The sequence below is a fragment of the Balearica regulorum genome, chromosome 4, assembly GCF_011004875.1.
Source record: "Balearica regulorum gibbericeps isolate bBalReg1 chromosome 4, bBalReg1.pri, whole genome shotgun sequence".
Lineage (NCBI taxonomy): Eukaryota > Metazoa > Chordata > Aves > Gruiformes > Gruidae > Balearica > Balearica regulorum.
In genome coordinates, this window is record NC_046187.1 from 33483156 (window position 1) to 33496619 (window position 13464).

The 13464-nt window shown below is 42.6% G+C and overlaps 3 protein-coding genes across 9 annotated transcripts in view; 1 reads left to right on the top strand and 2 right to left on the bottom strand.

The window, feature by feature from the left end:
* LOC104636651 (ribonuclease CL2) overlaps positions 1-5377 on the bottom strand; it is a 222871-nt gene extending 217494 nt beyond the window's left edge. The window contains exon 1 of the mRNA XM_075751690.1: positions 5373-5377. The gene's annotated coding sequence lies outside the window, so the exon portion shown is untranslated. The remainder of the gene's footprint in view (positions 1-5372) is intronic.
* FHIP1A (FHF complex subunit HOOK interacting protein 1A) overlaps positions 1-5747 on the top strand; it is a 93839-nt gene extending 88092 nt beyond the window's left edge. For all 5 annotated transcript variants that reach the window (XM_075751684.1, XM_075751682.1, XM_075751683.1 and 2 more), the window contains one exon: positions 1933-5747. In XM_075751684.1, coding sequence (XP_075607799.1) covers positions 1933-2183 — 251 coding nt within the window. In that variant the 3' untranslated portion in view covers positions 2184-5747. The remainder of the gene's footprint in view (positions 1-1932) is intronic.
* A 6847-nt stretch (positions 5748-12594) lies between these two features.
* GATB (glutamyl-tRNA amidotransferase subunit B) overlaps positions 12595-13464 on the bottom strand; it is a 43803-nt gene continuing 42933 nt past the window's right edge. For 2 of the 3 annotated variants that reach the window (XM_075751693.1, XM_075751691.1), the window contains one exon: positions 12595-13061. In XM_075751693.1, coding sequence (XP_075607808.1) covers positions 12933-13061 — 129 coding nt within the window. In that variant the 3' untranslated portion in view covers positions 12595-12932. The remainder of the gene's footprint in view (positions 13062-13464) is intronic. The other variant, XM_075751692.1, reaches the window with a different exon arrangement.

The window sequence follows — 13464 nt, forward strand, 5'->3', positions numbered from 1 at the left end:
CTGACACAGTAGCTTGGGTTCTGGTTAGATATGTAGAGCTGTCATGATGTAGATCCCATATGAAATACTACCCTTCTTTCAGTGCATTGGTAACAATATCTCCAGGGTACTCATTTTCTCAGTTTCTCAATTGTATGATTCTGTTTGCATCCTGACCCTAGAAAGAAGTAGAAAATCCTGGTCAAAGAAAAAAAAATAAAATCTCTTGTCCCTAGACCAGCTTTTTTCTTTTCTTCTTTTTTGCTAAGCAGTTAAAACTAAATCAAAATGTTTTTAGGGAAATGTATCAATTTCTATGCTTTTTGAAGGGAAGAGTTAAAAAAAAAAGCTTTGACAGTGCACTAGCATTTGGTTATATTGGCTAAACTATTTAAAAAAACTTAAAATATTAATTATGAAACATGTTGATGTTAGAAAACCTAAAAAAAAAAAAAAATCTTCAAGGGAAGCTCAAAACTTTATCTTCTCATTGTAATTCATAATTTAAGTTGGTTTTCCTCCCACAGTCAGAATTTTCCACAGAACTGAAATTCCTGTACTCTGTGTCTAGTAGATAAAAATTTGTAGAATAACAATATGAATGATTGATAAGTGTGGAGTTGGAAAGGTTTTTTGAAACTCAAGAAAAGTACAACTCTGTTAGATGATTAAGATGGAAATTTCTTTCTAGTATTTGGAAGCGTACAGTAATTCCACAGTGCCTTAGGAGAACTACAGGAAAGGAACAAAAATGCAGAGCTGTTGAACAGCGGGATCGCTCTGCTGCGTCGAGCGAGCAAGGCATTCATCTGTGGGTCCTCAGTTAGCTACTTGTAGAGGTTTCAGAGAAAGGGTGGTGTAACCTGAGACTGAGTTGTTTTAACATAAACCGCATCCATGTCAAGGGAAACATCTTAATGCCGCCATGTGGCATTTGGCTTATCTGCAGTATGTGAGTTAATATGGCAGTGCTTTTTTTTTTTTTTTTTTTAATTATTTACTTATACAGATCATGAGAACATCCACTTGTAAGTTAGACAGGATTTTATCGTCTCTTCTTCTGGCCTCAGTGGCGTCTTGTGGCAGTGAGTTCTGCAAGTTAATTTTTCTTCATAAAGTATTTATTTCCATCGGTGTTAAATTTTGTCACCTTTTTAGTTTCACTAAATTAATTATCATTTAATTAAAGTGCAGTTCTGCTTCAGGTTGAAACAAGGAGCAATTGATTTGAAATTTAAGTGCTGCTGTCACTGTAATTCCATGCGTTCTGATGCTTGAGCCCTGATCCTCTGAACTTTGGCAGCAGAGATCATATAGCAGAGCACAGGGTGGTTTGCACTTGCTCTTTTTTTAATGTTTAGTTGCTTTACAGGGAGTTAAAGGTAAGTGTAGCTAGTGGGGGCTGCAGCTGTAAGAAAAACCAGATTTTCAAACATTTCTTCCCTTAGTTTCTAGCTTGCTTCAAACTCCCATGGCCATGTGAGAGCTTGGCCTCAAACCCATTTACACGATGATTCATGGGGCAAGGATAGAGAAAGAGAGAGCAGTAAAGTCCAAATGATATTTTGATCTGGGGGAGGGCTAAAGCACAGTATCGTTTAAATTGAGGCAACCACACTGGGTCTAGGTGGTAGATATTATCTGCTATTTCATAAGGTAAATCCATATTACTCTCTCCCTTGACTCCTCTTCTGTCCACATATTTCTCTCATCAGAGCTGGAACTGAATAATACATAACCCGAGGAAAGATAGCTAATAAAAAATGCAATAGAATCAGGCCACGCAGAACTTTAAAACGTTGGATTACTGGAGTATCTCCCTGCACGGTCTGGGTACTGCAAACTACAGCTCTGAACGCAGCCCTTGTAAACTGCGTTTGGACGCTGTATAAATACTGTCTGTGCATAATATACTGAGTCTCTCCCCCCCCCCGCCTCTCTTCCTGGCTTTAGGTAATGTCCAGCACAGCAGCAACGCAGGGAAAGGAAGGAACCTCTCCGAAGCTTGCCCAGCTGTACTCCAGCCTTTCCTGGGACATAAAGGGAAGAAGGGCCTGGCTCATCCCGGCCTTCCCGTGCACGTGAGGAATGCCGTACTCGCAGCTGCCCTTTTCCCGGAGTTCCTGAAGGAGCTGGCAGCTCTTGCCCAGGAACATTCCATTTTATGTTACAAAGTACTGGGGGATTTCGAGGATTATTACTAGTGGGTTTTCTAAACCTGTTTTAAAAAAGCTTTTGGAGGTTAAACAGATTTTTTATGCAAAGCTGCTAACAAAAGAAGGTTGTACTTCAATATTTCCTGAAAATACTTGATTTGGAGGGGGAAGAAGGAGGCAAAATGTTATTCCACCTTACCTTGTATTAGGCCTTATAATTTCCCTCTGTGCTACATAACTGACTTGAGAGATTTCTGATACCGCTCTTACTCCAGCTTCCCACTTCATCTCCTCCTCTTTACACAGCCACCCGTCTTTAGTGTCACTGATTCCTGTTGAATTTCTGCAATAGACACTTGTAGGTTGGCTTGAGAGAGGCAAACGTCTTGGCTTTTTCTGTTACTGAAATACTCTTCTGGATAACTTGTTAGAAGACAGTTTGTTCGGAAAAACATTGCCCCATGGGGACAGTTCAGGGTATGAAAATACACGCAAAATCTGCACAAAAACTCTTCACGTGAAGGATTATGCTTCTTCATGTCTTTGTCCTCTTCCCCCCCTTCCCTTCCTTCTCCCTGAAATGGAGGTCTTACCAATCCACATCTGAAGCCCTCTTTTTAACTAGCAGCTCAGGTTTTTTGAATTCAAGTGATCTTATGTGTATTAAACCCATGACTAGCCGAAAGCAGGTGCCGGACCCTACACATACCATATTGCCTTATGTTGCAGACAGATCTGCAGCTATCAGCTGTTGGTCTTTGAAGTCAAATGAACTGTGTTAAGTGGATGTGGATTGCAGACTGCCTGGAATTTTCCTTGCAGTTTCTCAGCATTCTTTGATAACTACTGCATTGCTACCTAAACTCTCAAGCATGCCTTATTTAGTAAGATTTGCACAAAGTACAAAATGAAACGTTTCTATGCAAGCTGTAATTAGTATGTAGTTTGGTTTTATGCTTATTTTAATAAGCTAAAGAAAGGTATTCAATATCTTTCAGTAGTATTAAAAGGACAGCAGGCTCATTTTGTCTTTTTTTTTTTTTTTTTTTTTTTTTAATGAAAAAGGTTGGCTTGCTCCTGAAAGCTGTTCTGGTTTATTGTTAATTTTTTTTGGTTAAGGGAAAGTTAAATAGTGTTTGTTTATTTTTAATTTAGGTGTTGACTTTTGCTAATATTGCACTTTTGGGATGGCAAGGGGAGGACCAGACTATTCACCAGCTGTAGAAAAGGAAGGAGTAACAGGGAAAGCTGTCTGCTGGTGACTAACTGCTTGAGAAAATTCTCTTCTGTGAGTAATGGGCTTCATTAGAAGAACCCAAAAATGATGAATTGGTGCATCACCACTGCATTTTGTCTTATCTTAGTAGCATAATTGTGCTTCCAGTGTGCTGTAGTTGGCTACATAAAGAGGGGCTTAGTTCAAGAAAGCCTTAAACCCCTCTGTCCAGGAAAGAAATTAACAGTGACTCCAGGAAATCTGAAGGAACAGAAATCAGAAATTACATTGGAACACATTAGTTCTCCTGCTCGTTTTAATTCCACAATGTGGGATGCTCCAGTTAATTGCATTCTGATTTTGAAACACAACTTTCTCTGAGATTGCAAGGGAAAAGAACAGTTTAAAAACAAAAAACCAAAGACACTCCAGAAGAGTGTAATTAATTACAGGTCAAATTCCTGTGGAATTTGCAGTGCAATTTAAGCTGCTAAAGCCTTTAGATGCTTCTGAAAAATTGTACCTTTACTCTACAAGCTGTGAGAAGCATTCGTTGTGTCAGACTGCTGTAGGCTATTCCAAGGAAATAAAAAAAATCCCAAAGCGTACCTCTTAACAAAATCACCTCAAGAACTTCTCTGGGTCCATCTTCACCTGTTTGCTGTACAAGTCTTCACTTCCATGGTGGCTGGGGGTCATGTTGCTTCCTAGCTGACTCTCTGGTTTGCTTTCACTTACAACTTCTTTATTTTTTTAGGCACCTTTGCAATGCCATCCTGTAAATCACCTACTGACCTCCACATGGCCCTGTTTTACCTGACAAGCTTCCTGGGAAGCCAAAGCTGAGGGTTTTTTCTTAAATCTTGGTTATCCAGGTTTGAGAGAGCTCTTTCTCTTTTTTTTCCCCTGCATTGGTGTTCTAAATGGGTGATGAGCAAATTAAGATTTTTTATTTTAAACTTGTCCTAGGACATGGTGGGTTCTTTCCCCACTCCCCCATTTGCGCTCCCACTATTACCAGCAGTGCTGTCTTTCATGCTGTACTTGTGCTAAATTGCAGAAGCAATCCAATCCTTCTTCTGAAGGACCTTTTAAAAAGGAATGAAAGAGATTTTTTGTTGTTTGTTTGTTTTGTTTTTAAACAATTCTGCAGACCAGTGCTCAAGGCAGTAAGGTTACTATGTGAACACTCCCTTCCCTTGGTTTTATTCTAAAATAAGAACCTTTTTTTTTCTGGGTAGAAGGGATTTCTTTTGAGATGGTACATTTGCTGAAAACACCAGTTAAAATTAACAAAGTCATGGCAGTTTGATCTCAGCAGGTCTATTAAGCTACACGGGGATTTTAAAATGTGGGCTGCTCTAAACAGCATCTGTAAATTTGAGGAAGGGGAGGATTTGCCTCCTAAGCTGTAGCAGAGCTTATGCTGTACATCCAGTAGGATAAATTCAGCCTTTGAAATCTGGAGTCGTGTGGAAGACTTCTTGCTGAAAGGTCAGAACTGTGTTTGTACGCAGTGTCCCCTTGTAAACAGGAAATCTGTCTGTCAGCTCCCCGAAAGGAAGAGGTGGACGAGCGCAGTGACCCTGGCTCGGGATGGTAAAAATGATGAAATGGCAATCGTACGTGTAACTTTGATCCCACTCAGGAACCAAGTAATACAGACTTGCAGCTATGGCTTGGTTGCGATAGTAGCATAATGTCCAGCACTGCGCAAAAAAGATATTGGCAGGAATTGCATCTTCCTGTCTTCAAAATGCAGAACCTGTGATTTAGCTTGAAAATGTTGATCTTTTGAGATTACCTCGGTGTGTGTAAGTTCTTCAGCCAAATGCTTGTTTAATAAGCTTCTTCCCTCCAGTTGGATAATGTATAACCCTGTCTCTCGCCAATGATACTTTTTTTTTCCAAAAACCCCTATATGCCTGTGGTCCAGCGGTAGGCCCCCGGAGGTCACAGGGTTATGCTGCTCTTTCCAAGAGTAAAACAGTGTGCTATGATCTGGATTTCCCCACCCTCACGTGTGTGTGCGACTAGAGCAGTCCCTCTTCGGTGCATTGTCTCGGCATCAGTCGTGAATGAAGTGTCTTGGGGTTGGCAGATCTATTCCAAAACCTGCAGGTGGTGGCTCAGTGATACCAAAGTTAATTTCCAGTCTCCTGCTAGATGTTTCAAACTGTGAATGCCACATTTCCAATGATGTAGCCTTTGAGAGTGTTTTTAAGCTGTTCTGCTGTAGCAGGGAATTTTTCTGGCAATTTCAACCTGCTAATTTTTTTTTTTTTTTTTTTTTGCAGCCTACCTATAAAGTGAACACTTTGTCTTAAAACAGTTGTAGTCATTCTCTTTTATCTTTGACCATTTTTGGATGCCCTATGGGTTAGTCTCAGCAAACACACACGTGGCTTGTATTAATTCAGATGTGAGAGATGCACTGCCTTTTTTGTCCTGGTAACTTCTGACCTTGGTTTGGAAGCACAGAAATGAGAGCTTCTTCATTTTCTCAGATGAGAAAATTCCCAGTAGTGGACATGGGCTGTACCTCCCACCGGCAAACCCAGAGCATCCAGTTCATAAATTGCTTATTTCCTCTTTTGTTGAGGTATGTCACCTTTGTAAAAATTCTGACAAATTCAGTGGTGTCGTGCTGCTGTATCCGCTTAGTGTGTTTGCCTTTCAGATGCGATTTGATCTTTTTAGTAAGGCAAGTATATTTCCTAGAATGGGAGAAAACATGGCATGATTGGGGTGGACCTCAGCCATCAGCGGGGGGCCGTGGTTTGGAATGGGAAGGGGACTGGGCAGACAGTAAGCCTGAATGGCGTTTCTGCCACCAGCGCTGTTCTAATTGCTCTTTGGCCCGGGCACAGTGCCGAAACGGTCTGTTCGCTCCTTCAGAGAAAAACATTTGCAAACAAACTTATCGTATCCTGCAGAGTCCGAGGGTTTAAGTTCAAGAGGTTAAGTTCTATTTACCGAGAGAAGTAGACCATCTAGCACAGCGCGTAAAGCGTTCACTACCCTTTTGTGCACTCTGCTTATGCCTCACAGGTGGCTTCATGCTTCAGGAAAGTTTTTAGCTGTGCTAAGAAGCTCTAAAATCCCACGGTTGGGAAGAAAAGGATGGGAGTGGTGCGATTTGGTGCAGTTAAATTATGTCATTGTATCATTTGAATTTGTTGCCACAGCTCCTGTTTGAGGGCAGCTTGATTTAATAAGCAATTTACTGTGCTGTATTTACTGAAATTGCTATGTCATGCCTGCAGTTTTTATGACGGCTCCGATTACATTTGTAACATTTAAACTGCATCTCCGGTTATGAGTAGAATACTGGGATTTTCCTCTTTCGTTTCTTTTCACTCAGATAGCTCTGGCACGGTACAGTAACATTGCTGCTGTGTCCAGATCTGATTTAGATAATTACTGTATGTTCTTCCCTGCACCTTTTGAGCATTATCAGCAGAAGCGGAGGGTATGCCACACTCAGGCTGCTTGTGTTAATGAGCAAACCAAAGGTAAAACACTGTGGATTAGCAGGGGGCACTTGCCTCTGTGTGAAATGCAGTAAGAATTTACATTTGCGTTGCTCTGATTTACCAGAAAGAAAAAGCTATAGCAAACTTGAAAAACGAGTACAACAGTGTCCTATGGTAACTGTCCAAGCAGATAGCGCTGCTGTGTAATATTTTGGGCCAGAACTGCGCGAAGGAGGGTAAAAATGGCTCCTTGTTAAGGTGGTGTCAGACTTGCATAAATAGCTATTCAGATAATACGACTGTGGTGCCGGCTGTCAGACTGGAGACAACCACAGAATGCAACACTATCTCAGAGACTTTCTTGGTGGTGACTAGAAGTACTTTTATTTTTTAGGGGCCCCTGGCTTTTCTAAACACGTTGTGGCCCACCATCAATGTACTTCATTTGTTATATGCTCAGTTGGAAGCCTCTTATTTATGAATAGGAGCATTACTTGGATTCTCAAATATGTAGGTACTTAAAGTGACGTTTTGTTGCTGACTGTGCAAATCTTCTTTTTGTTCATTGATTATAATGGTTCTTGTGTGGCAGCAGGATTAAATTAAGACTGAAGTCTCTGGGCTAAAAGCCCTGATGGAACTTTTGTGCAAAGGCTGCATTTCTCAAGTAACCAAGTAACTTTCTCTCAAGCTTCAGCAGGCTGCCCGCATACAATTACATATTCTGGACTAAATACCTGCAAACTTACATTTCTGACAGAACCATTCCACAGCAGCTATACTTTATCGCAGTCTACTTTAAAAACAACTAGCTTGGATCTAGACCAAAAATTGATGTGGATCAGTCAAATCCAAGACAACTAAACTGCATCCAGCTCAGTGCTGCCACGGCCATTTGGCCAGAGCTCAGACAAAAACGCCATCTCGTCAAAGGAGAGGGAGAGGAAGCAGCTCTGGGTCTTGGTATCCCTTGCTGCAGCTTTAGCCAAGGATTCTCGCGTCTCTCAAGGTGTCTCTGCGTCCAAGCGCAGCTTGGTGTTGGCAGCTCTGACCGGTGTCTGTCGTAAAACTCCAGAGTCGTTAACGTTAGGTTTTGTGCTTCAGTGTGAAAAACCTGGCGGCCTCTAAAAACCAGTCTGAAAACACGGCCTCTCAAGCTTTAGAAATGAGAAGGTAAAATATAACTGACTGATGGTTATGCCCGCTTAGCAGGTGTAAATGCTTTAGATAAAGCTGTGGCTGATGCCACCATACGTCAAGAGAACTTTTGCTTTGTGTTTACACAAAATGCCCGTGCGCGGAGGGAGATTCCCTACAGTGAAACTGTTAGCCTGCAAGCACTCATTTTAGGGTTAGTTCATGGTAGTACAACCTCTGCAGCTCTAAGTGCTGAACCCAGCTCTAGGCCTTTCTCCAAAGGCTGCGATGACAAGGCAACGTATGTGGCATGAAGTAATTGGCTGCCTGCGTATGTGCTGGGGCAACGTGGCATCTGGGACAGCTGCCACCAGTCTTTTTTGGGGGGGAAAAGCCAGCAGGTGAGACACTCGTTTGCAGGGCTGTGAGTTGGACCTCTAGCACAGATAACAAAGAGGAGCAGCAAAGGTCAGGATCCCTCGCCATCCATACGTACAACTGGTTGGCACACGCTGCAGACAGTTGTGAAATGCCTGTAACACCCTACAGGAGATCTGAAGGCTCTGGGACTAGGAGCGTCCTAGAGGGAGGACTGGGTCAGTACTCATCAGGAGGGTGTGCAACTGCCTTGCTTGCTAAACTCTCACCTTCTTTTGCAGCATTGCTGCCTCATGGCAGCACCTGAGCTGTTCAGTAGGTTTGCTTTATTGCAGTTAAAATTCAGGCTGAACAGCCTGATGTGAGGTGTGTGTTGGAGCAGAGTCGGAAGAGCAGGAGCATTCCTGGTGGATTTGTGTTCCCGCTGCAGTCATCCCTAACTACTGACCTGGCTCGGCCCTGGGGCTCTTCTAGATGGAGTTTGAATGTGCCATCACAATGGGCAGAAAAAGGCGCAGCAAATTACAGGTCATGAGAACTTAGGATTTTGTATTTTATTGCCTTCCTCACACTGTTTAGCAATAGAATTCTCTCTCTCTCATTCATATATATATATATATATATAAAAAAAAAACCTGAAAGTTTGCAGCTCCTGAGAGGACAGGGACAACTGGCACCCAGCAACGAACCCAGTGCATGGAAGCTTCTAAGCATGTGGGTCAATAAATCTTGACCTCTTATCTGCTGTAACTTGGTTTTATATGGCCATTATGTGAAGCAGAATCCAATGAACTTCGGAGTAGTTGTAAACAACGTTGCAAGGAAGATACAGGCAAGAAGGGCATAAAGCCCTGCAGCATGCTATTCCATCTTCTCCCTCACACAGTTTGAGAAGAGAGAGTTGAGTGAAAACCCAATTTGTTTTTCTTCACGTGAAAGAAACAAACGCTCTCCATGTTGAGCAGACACACAAGGCCATACATCACTGAGAAAGTGTTGCCGAGGTCGGTGGTTGTGAAGGTGTGTAGGTAGAGGGGTACTCAGAACAGAAACGCTGCAGTGAAATCGCAGTGTGAATACTGTAGCTGTAAATTTTTTAGTTAAGGTTCCTATCATATGCTTCTATTTTTAACACAGTTAAAATTAAACTCTGCAGCCAAGGCTGAGCGCTAGAAATTCTTTCTTCACTACTTCAGCATTGCCAACATCTTTTTAGACAACTTTCTTCTCCTCTTCTGCAACCTCGGATATGGGATACTTCAGCTATACAGGATAATCATCTCTCCACCCCCAGGAGTGACCTCCTAAAGGACTTCCAGCAACGAGTAGATGAGATTGTCGTGACAGTGTCTGGTATCAGCTTTTAATTTGTGAGTGTTTTCCTTGGCCCTCTGTTCGTGGATGGTTACTACTGAAAATCTGCATGAACTGTCCTTAATTCACCCTGCCTAATGCTGTTGCACAGATGGCATCTGCAATCAATCCATCAGGGAGCACCATTGTAGCTAAGTAAGACTTGCAAGTTGGGGTCAAAGCCTCAATCTTAATTCTTGAGTTCCTACCCTCAATACAACTGCACTTAGAACAGCCTCCGGGTCTGCAGAATGTTCTGACACCGAACGCTTCATAGCCAGGCTCTGCCTTTTTCCTGTGGACCCACCTGTCCTGTGGGGGGGGTTTGTCTTTACAATAGCAGATATTAAAATCCTTGAGGCTGCTGCTTCCGGCTTTACGTGCTCCATCGACTACTGCTATGCAAATACAAACCAAAGCTGGTTTGCACAGTACAGAGTTTGCTTTGGAGTAGATAGAATTTGCCTTTAGCTCCATTTAGGACGCAGAGGAAGGTGGTGGCTGTATTTAGGCCGCCGTTATCAGGCCCTTGGCAGGCAAAAAAGGATCTGGTGTTTTGGTTGTACTGGTTTGATCAAAACGGTGTAAGGTGACCAATAAGCCCCTTAAGGCAGCAATGGCAGCCGGCCCTGCTGAGCCTTCTCAGCACGAGGTCATAGCGCTGCCAGCTACCGCTGCTTTGAAGGTAGAAGCTCGTATCTCCACAAATATTAAAAAGATTCATCATCTTGATCTCATTTGACTCAAACCACTTTTTCCTATCTGAAAGAAACTTACATTTCATGTGTGCCTGCAAAAGATTTCTTTAAAAATTTTAAAAGTGACTGTTTCATAATATAGTGCAAAATTTATAGACTATAGCTGCTCTTTCCCTTCCCTGGAAGGGGAAGAATATTACAATTATCCTTTTTTTAATCTCTCTTGTTATCCATTGTGTCTGGCAGGTGGAGGTGAAAATAGATTGAGATTTACAGTAAATCCATTTTAAGATCTAGCACTGTACTCATCTAGAACTTGGCTCATGATTTTTGACAGATTTTGTACTGTATTAGCAAAGTGTAATTATGTAGGAAAAGAGCAGCTAAGAAGAAATAGCCCTTAAAAAGACATTTACCAGCAGTAGCCATGCCACACTGGTGGAGATCCTTCCTTCTTTTAAATGCAGTTTAGTTATTGCTCTTCCAGAGACAGCGTTGTTTTGCTTTTTCTTTGTTAAGAAGCACCCACTACAGCCAAGGGGAAACTCAGCACAGCAGCAGCAAGCTGTGCAACAAAAAGCATTCACTTTGGAGGACCACTTTTTGGAAACAATCCTGCTTTTCTAAACCAAGGGAGTACCTTTAAAGAAAGATTCAAGATTTCATGCAGAAGCCGTTGTGCCTTTTTGTTTCTTGCTGCCACGGCAAGAGTTGAACAGAATTCCAAAATGTCAAGTTTGCTGTATAATCGAAACCTTTGTTGACTGAACACTTACCTGAAAACTCCCACAACTGTAAGTAAAAAAAGTACTTTTTGCTCATGACGTGAAAAGCGACAGTAAAAGCCTTTGTGCGAAGACTGGGTTACATGAAGATCCTGGGGGGGCTGCTTTGGGGTGTTGGAGGTTTGGGTTTTTTTGAAGGGTCACAGTTCTTGATTGCAACCGTGTTACTGCTTTTTGTCAGCTGTATGACTTATGAATTGTAAAGTTATTTTTATGTGAATAATGGGTATACATTTTATTCATTAAATGTATTTGAAAACCATGGGGTGTTTTTTCCTTCTAATTAAGAGTTCATCACACTTGAACCCTGAGCCAGTTTGTACAGAAACGTCCTGCTGGAGACATAAATTAGCACTGCTGCTTGTGAGAATGCACTGCTGTCAACCTACTTGGAACTCGTGTTGCAAGCACCACATTTGCAAGAGGTGGCTGAAGTCCCAGGGCTGGACCTGCTGCACCCCTGTGACACCACCTGCCCTGCAGCCATATCCTGAAGAAAAATGCTGAAGAAGTATCTCTGAGGGCTGAGTTAAATGTGATCTTTAAAATGTACAGCTTAGCAGCCTCCAGAAGGGATTTAAGAACTTCAAATCCCTGGTACTAAATGGGCTTTCTTTCCCTAATAAATGTAAATGTAATAGGCTACCTCTAGTTGTGGTTCCTGTTAATGGTTTGATCTGCTGAAGTGGGCTGGGACTGGGAAGTTAACTCTAGGACCCTGGGTTTCCGTGGGTACTTAAACCTGGGAGATGGAAAATGGAAGGTATTAAAAAAACAGCATAAAACATTCCTTAGGATTAAACAGTGGAGCAGCCCCTGGAACGCAGCCGAGTCCTGCTCAGTTTTGGTAAGCCAATGGCACGTTCAATTCCTTCAGCTTCTACTGAGCTACCGCAGGGGAGAAAGGCACTGCTTGGTCCTCTGGCGGTTCTGCAGGGCCAGCAGCAGCACAGCTGCCATGCTGAACCTCACCGGCCAAAAGGGGAGGTGCACCTCAGCAGGGCTCGGGCGTATGTCCGTCAGGCACGCTTCAGAACCGAACAACTGTGAGTAGGCAAAGCCAATGTTTGGGCAGCACATAACAAGAAGGCGAGCAAACACTTTGACACCAATTCTTAGATGTGCGGGGACCTAGATCTGTTGGTGGCACTAGCCTCAGGCATGCGCTTGAGCAGCTAGGAACTTTCCCCCATCCCTCAGAAACCAGGCAGAATGATAGCAGTGGACTTTTTTTTTTTTTTCCCCTCCTGCTAGGCATGGAGGCACATGTGGTGGTCTTAATTACTGCTGTGTGTTTTAATCATTGCTACTAGTGCACTCATACTAATTTACAGTGAGTTTTTAGTGTGCACCACCAGATTTTGCATTCAAGATCTGTGACTTCCCCTTCTCACAGAAAGGCAGCTAGAAAAGCTAAGTTTACACTTGCTTTATTACAAAACCAACCACGAGCGCCTCAGCTCTCCGCGTACTCACTCACGCCTCTGGGAACTTGTTTCCCGTGGCTGTGTGGAAATCACATTTCTGAATGCTGCACTGAAGTGAGGGAGATGCAAATGCCTGTATCGGCTCCCGCTATTCTGTCGCTCATCTGCCTTTGGCTGATGCACCTGGGGAAGAGTAGGATGTAACACCGCTTGAAATATAACCATCATCCTGCTGATACATGAGGAGGCGCCGAAGTTCATTTGCAGTGAACCAGACAGAAGGAAGCACGTGTTTTCTGCAAACACTTGGGTGGTTTTCTCTTGTGGCTACTGTGACAGCTTCTTCTCTAATAACTGCTTTACCACAACAGGATTGGATCGTCCTCGTGTTTCTCTTTGTACCAGGCCAATTAACTTATTTAGAACTTTCAGATTTCCTGCTTTTATCGCCATAACCTTTAAAGAAAAAGACAAGCCAACAGACACCACTGTTACAGTAAACTTGGACCTTTTCACTCATTCACAGCCAAGGTATGACTATTTTTGTCCTTTGGACCATTGTGGTAGAACACTATATTTTGGGCTAAGACGTTATTTATAAAAACTGCCTTCAGCTTTGCAATAAGCTCCCGCTCTACTCCCAGGAGACAGGAGCAAGTCCCTGCAGTACCAGGGCCTTACAACTAACAGAAAGATCTCCTCTTATTGAAAAAGTCAGAGAACACTTTTGGATTTTAACAGTGTCTGCAACTTGAACAGCAACTTCCTGGAAAAGAGCCAGAGAACTGAGACTGATGACTTTTTGCTAATAGGATCTACCTTTTTACTCAATACACTGTTCAGTTATAACAAGTAATTT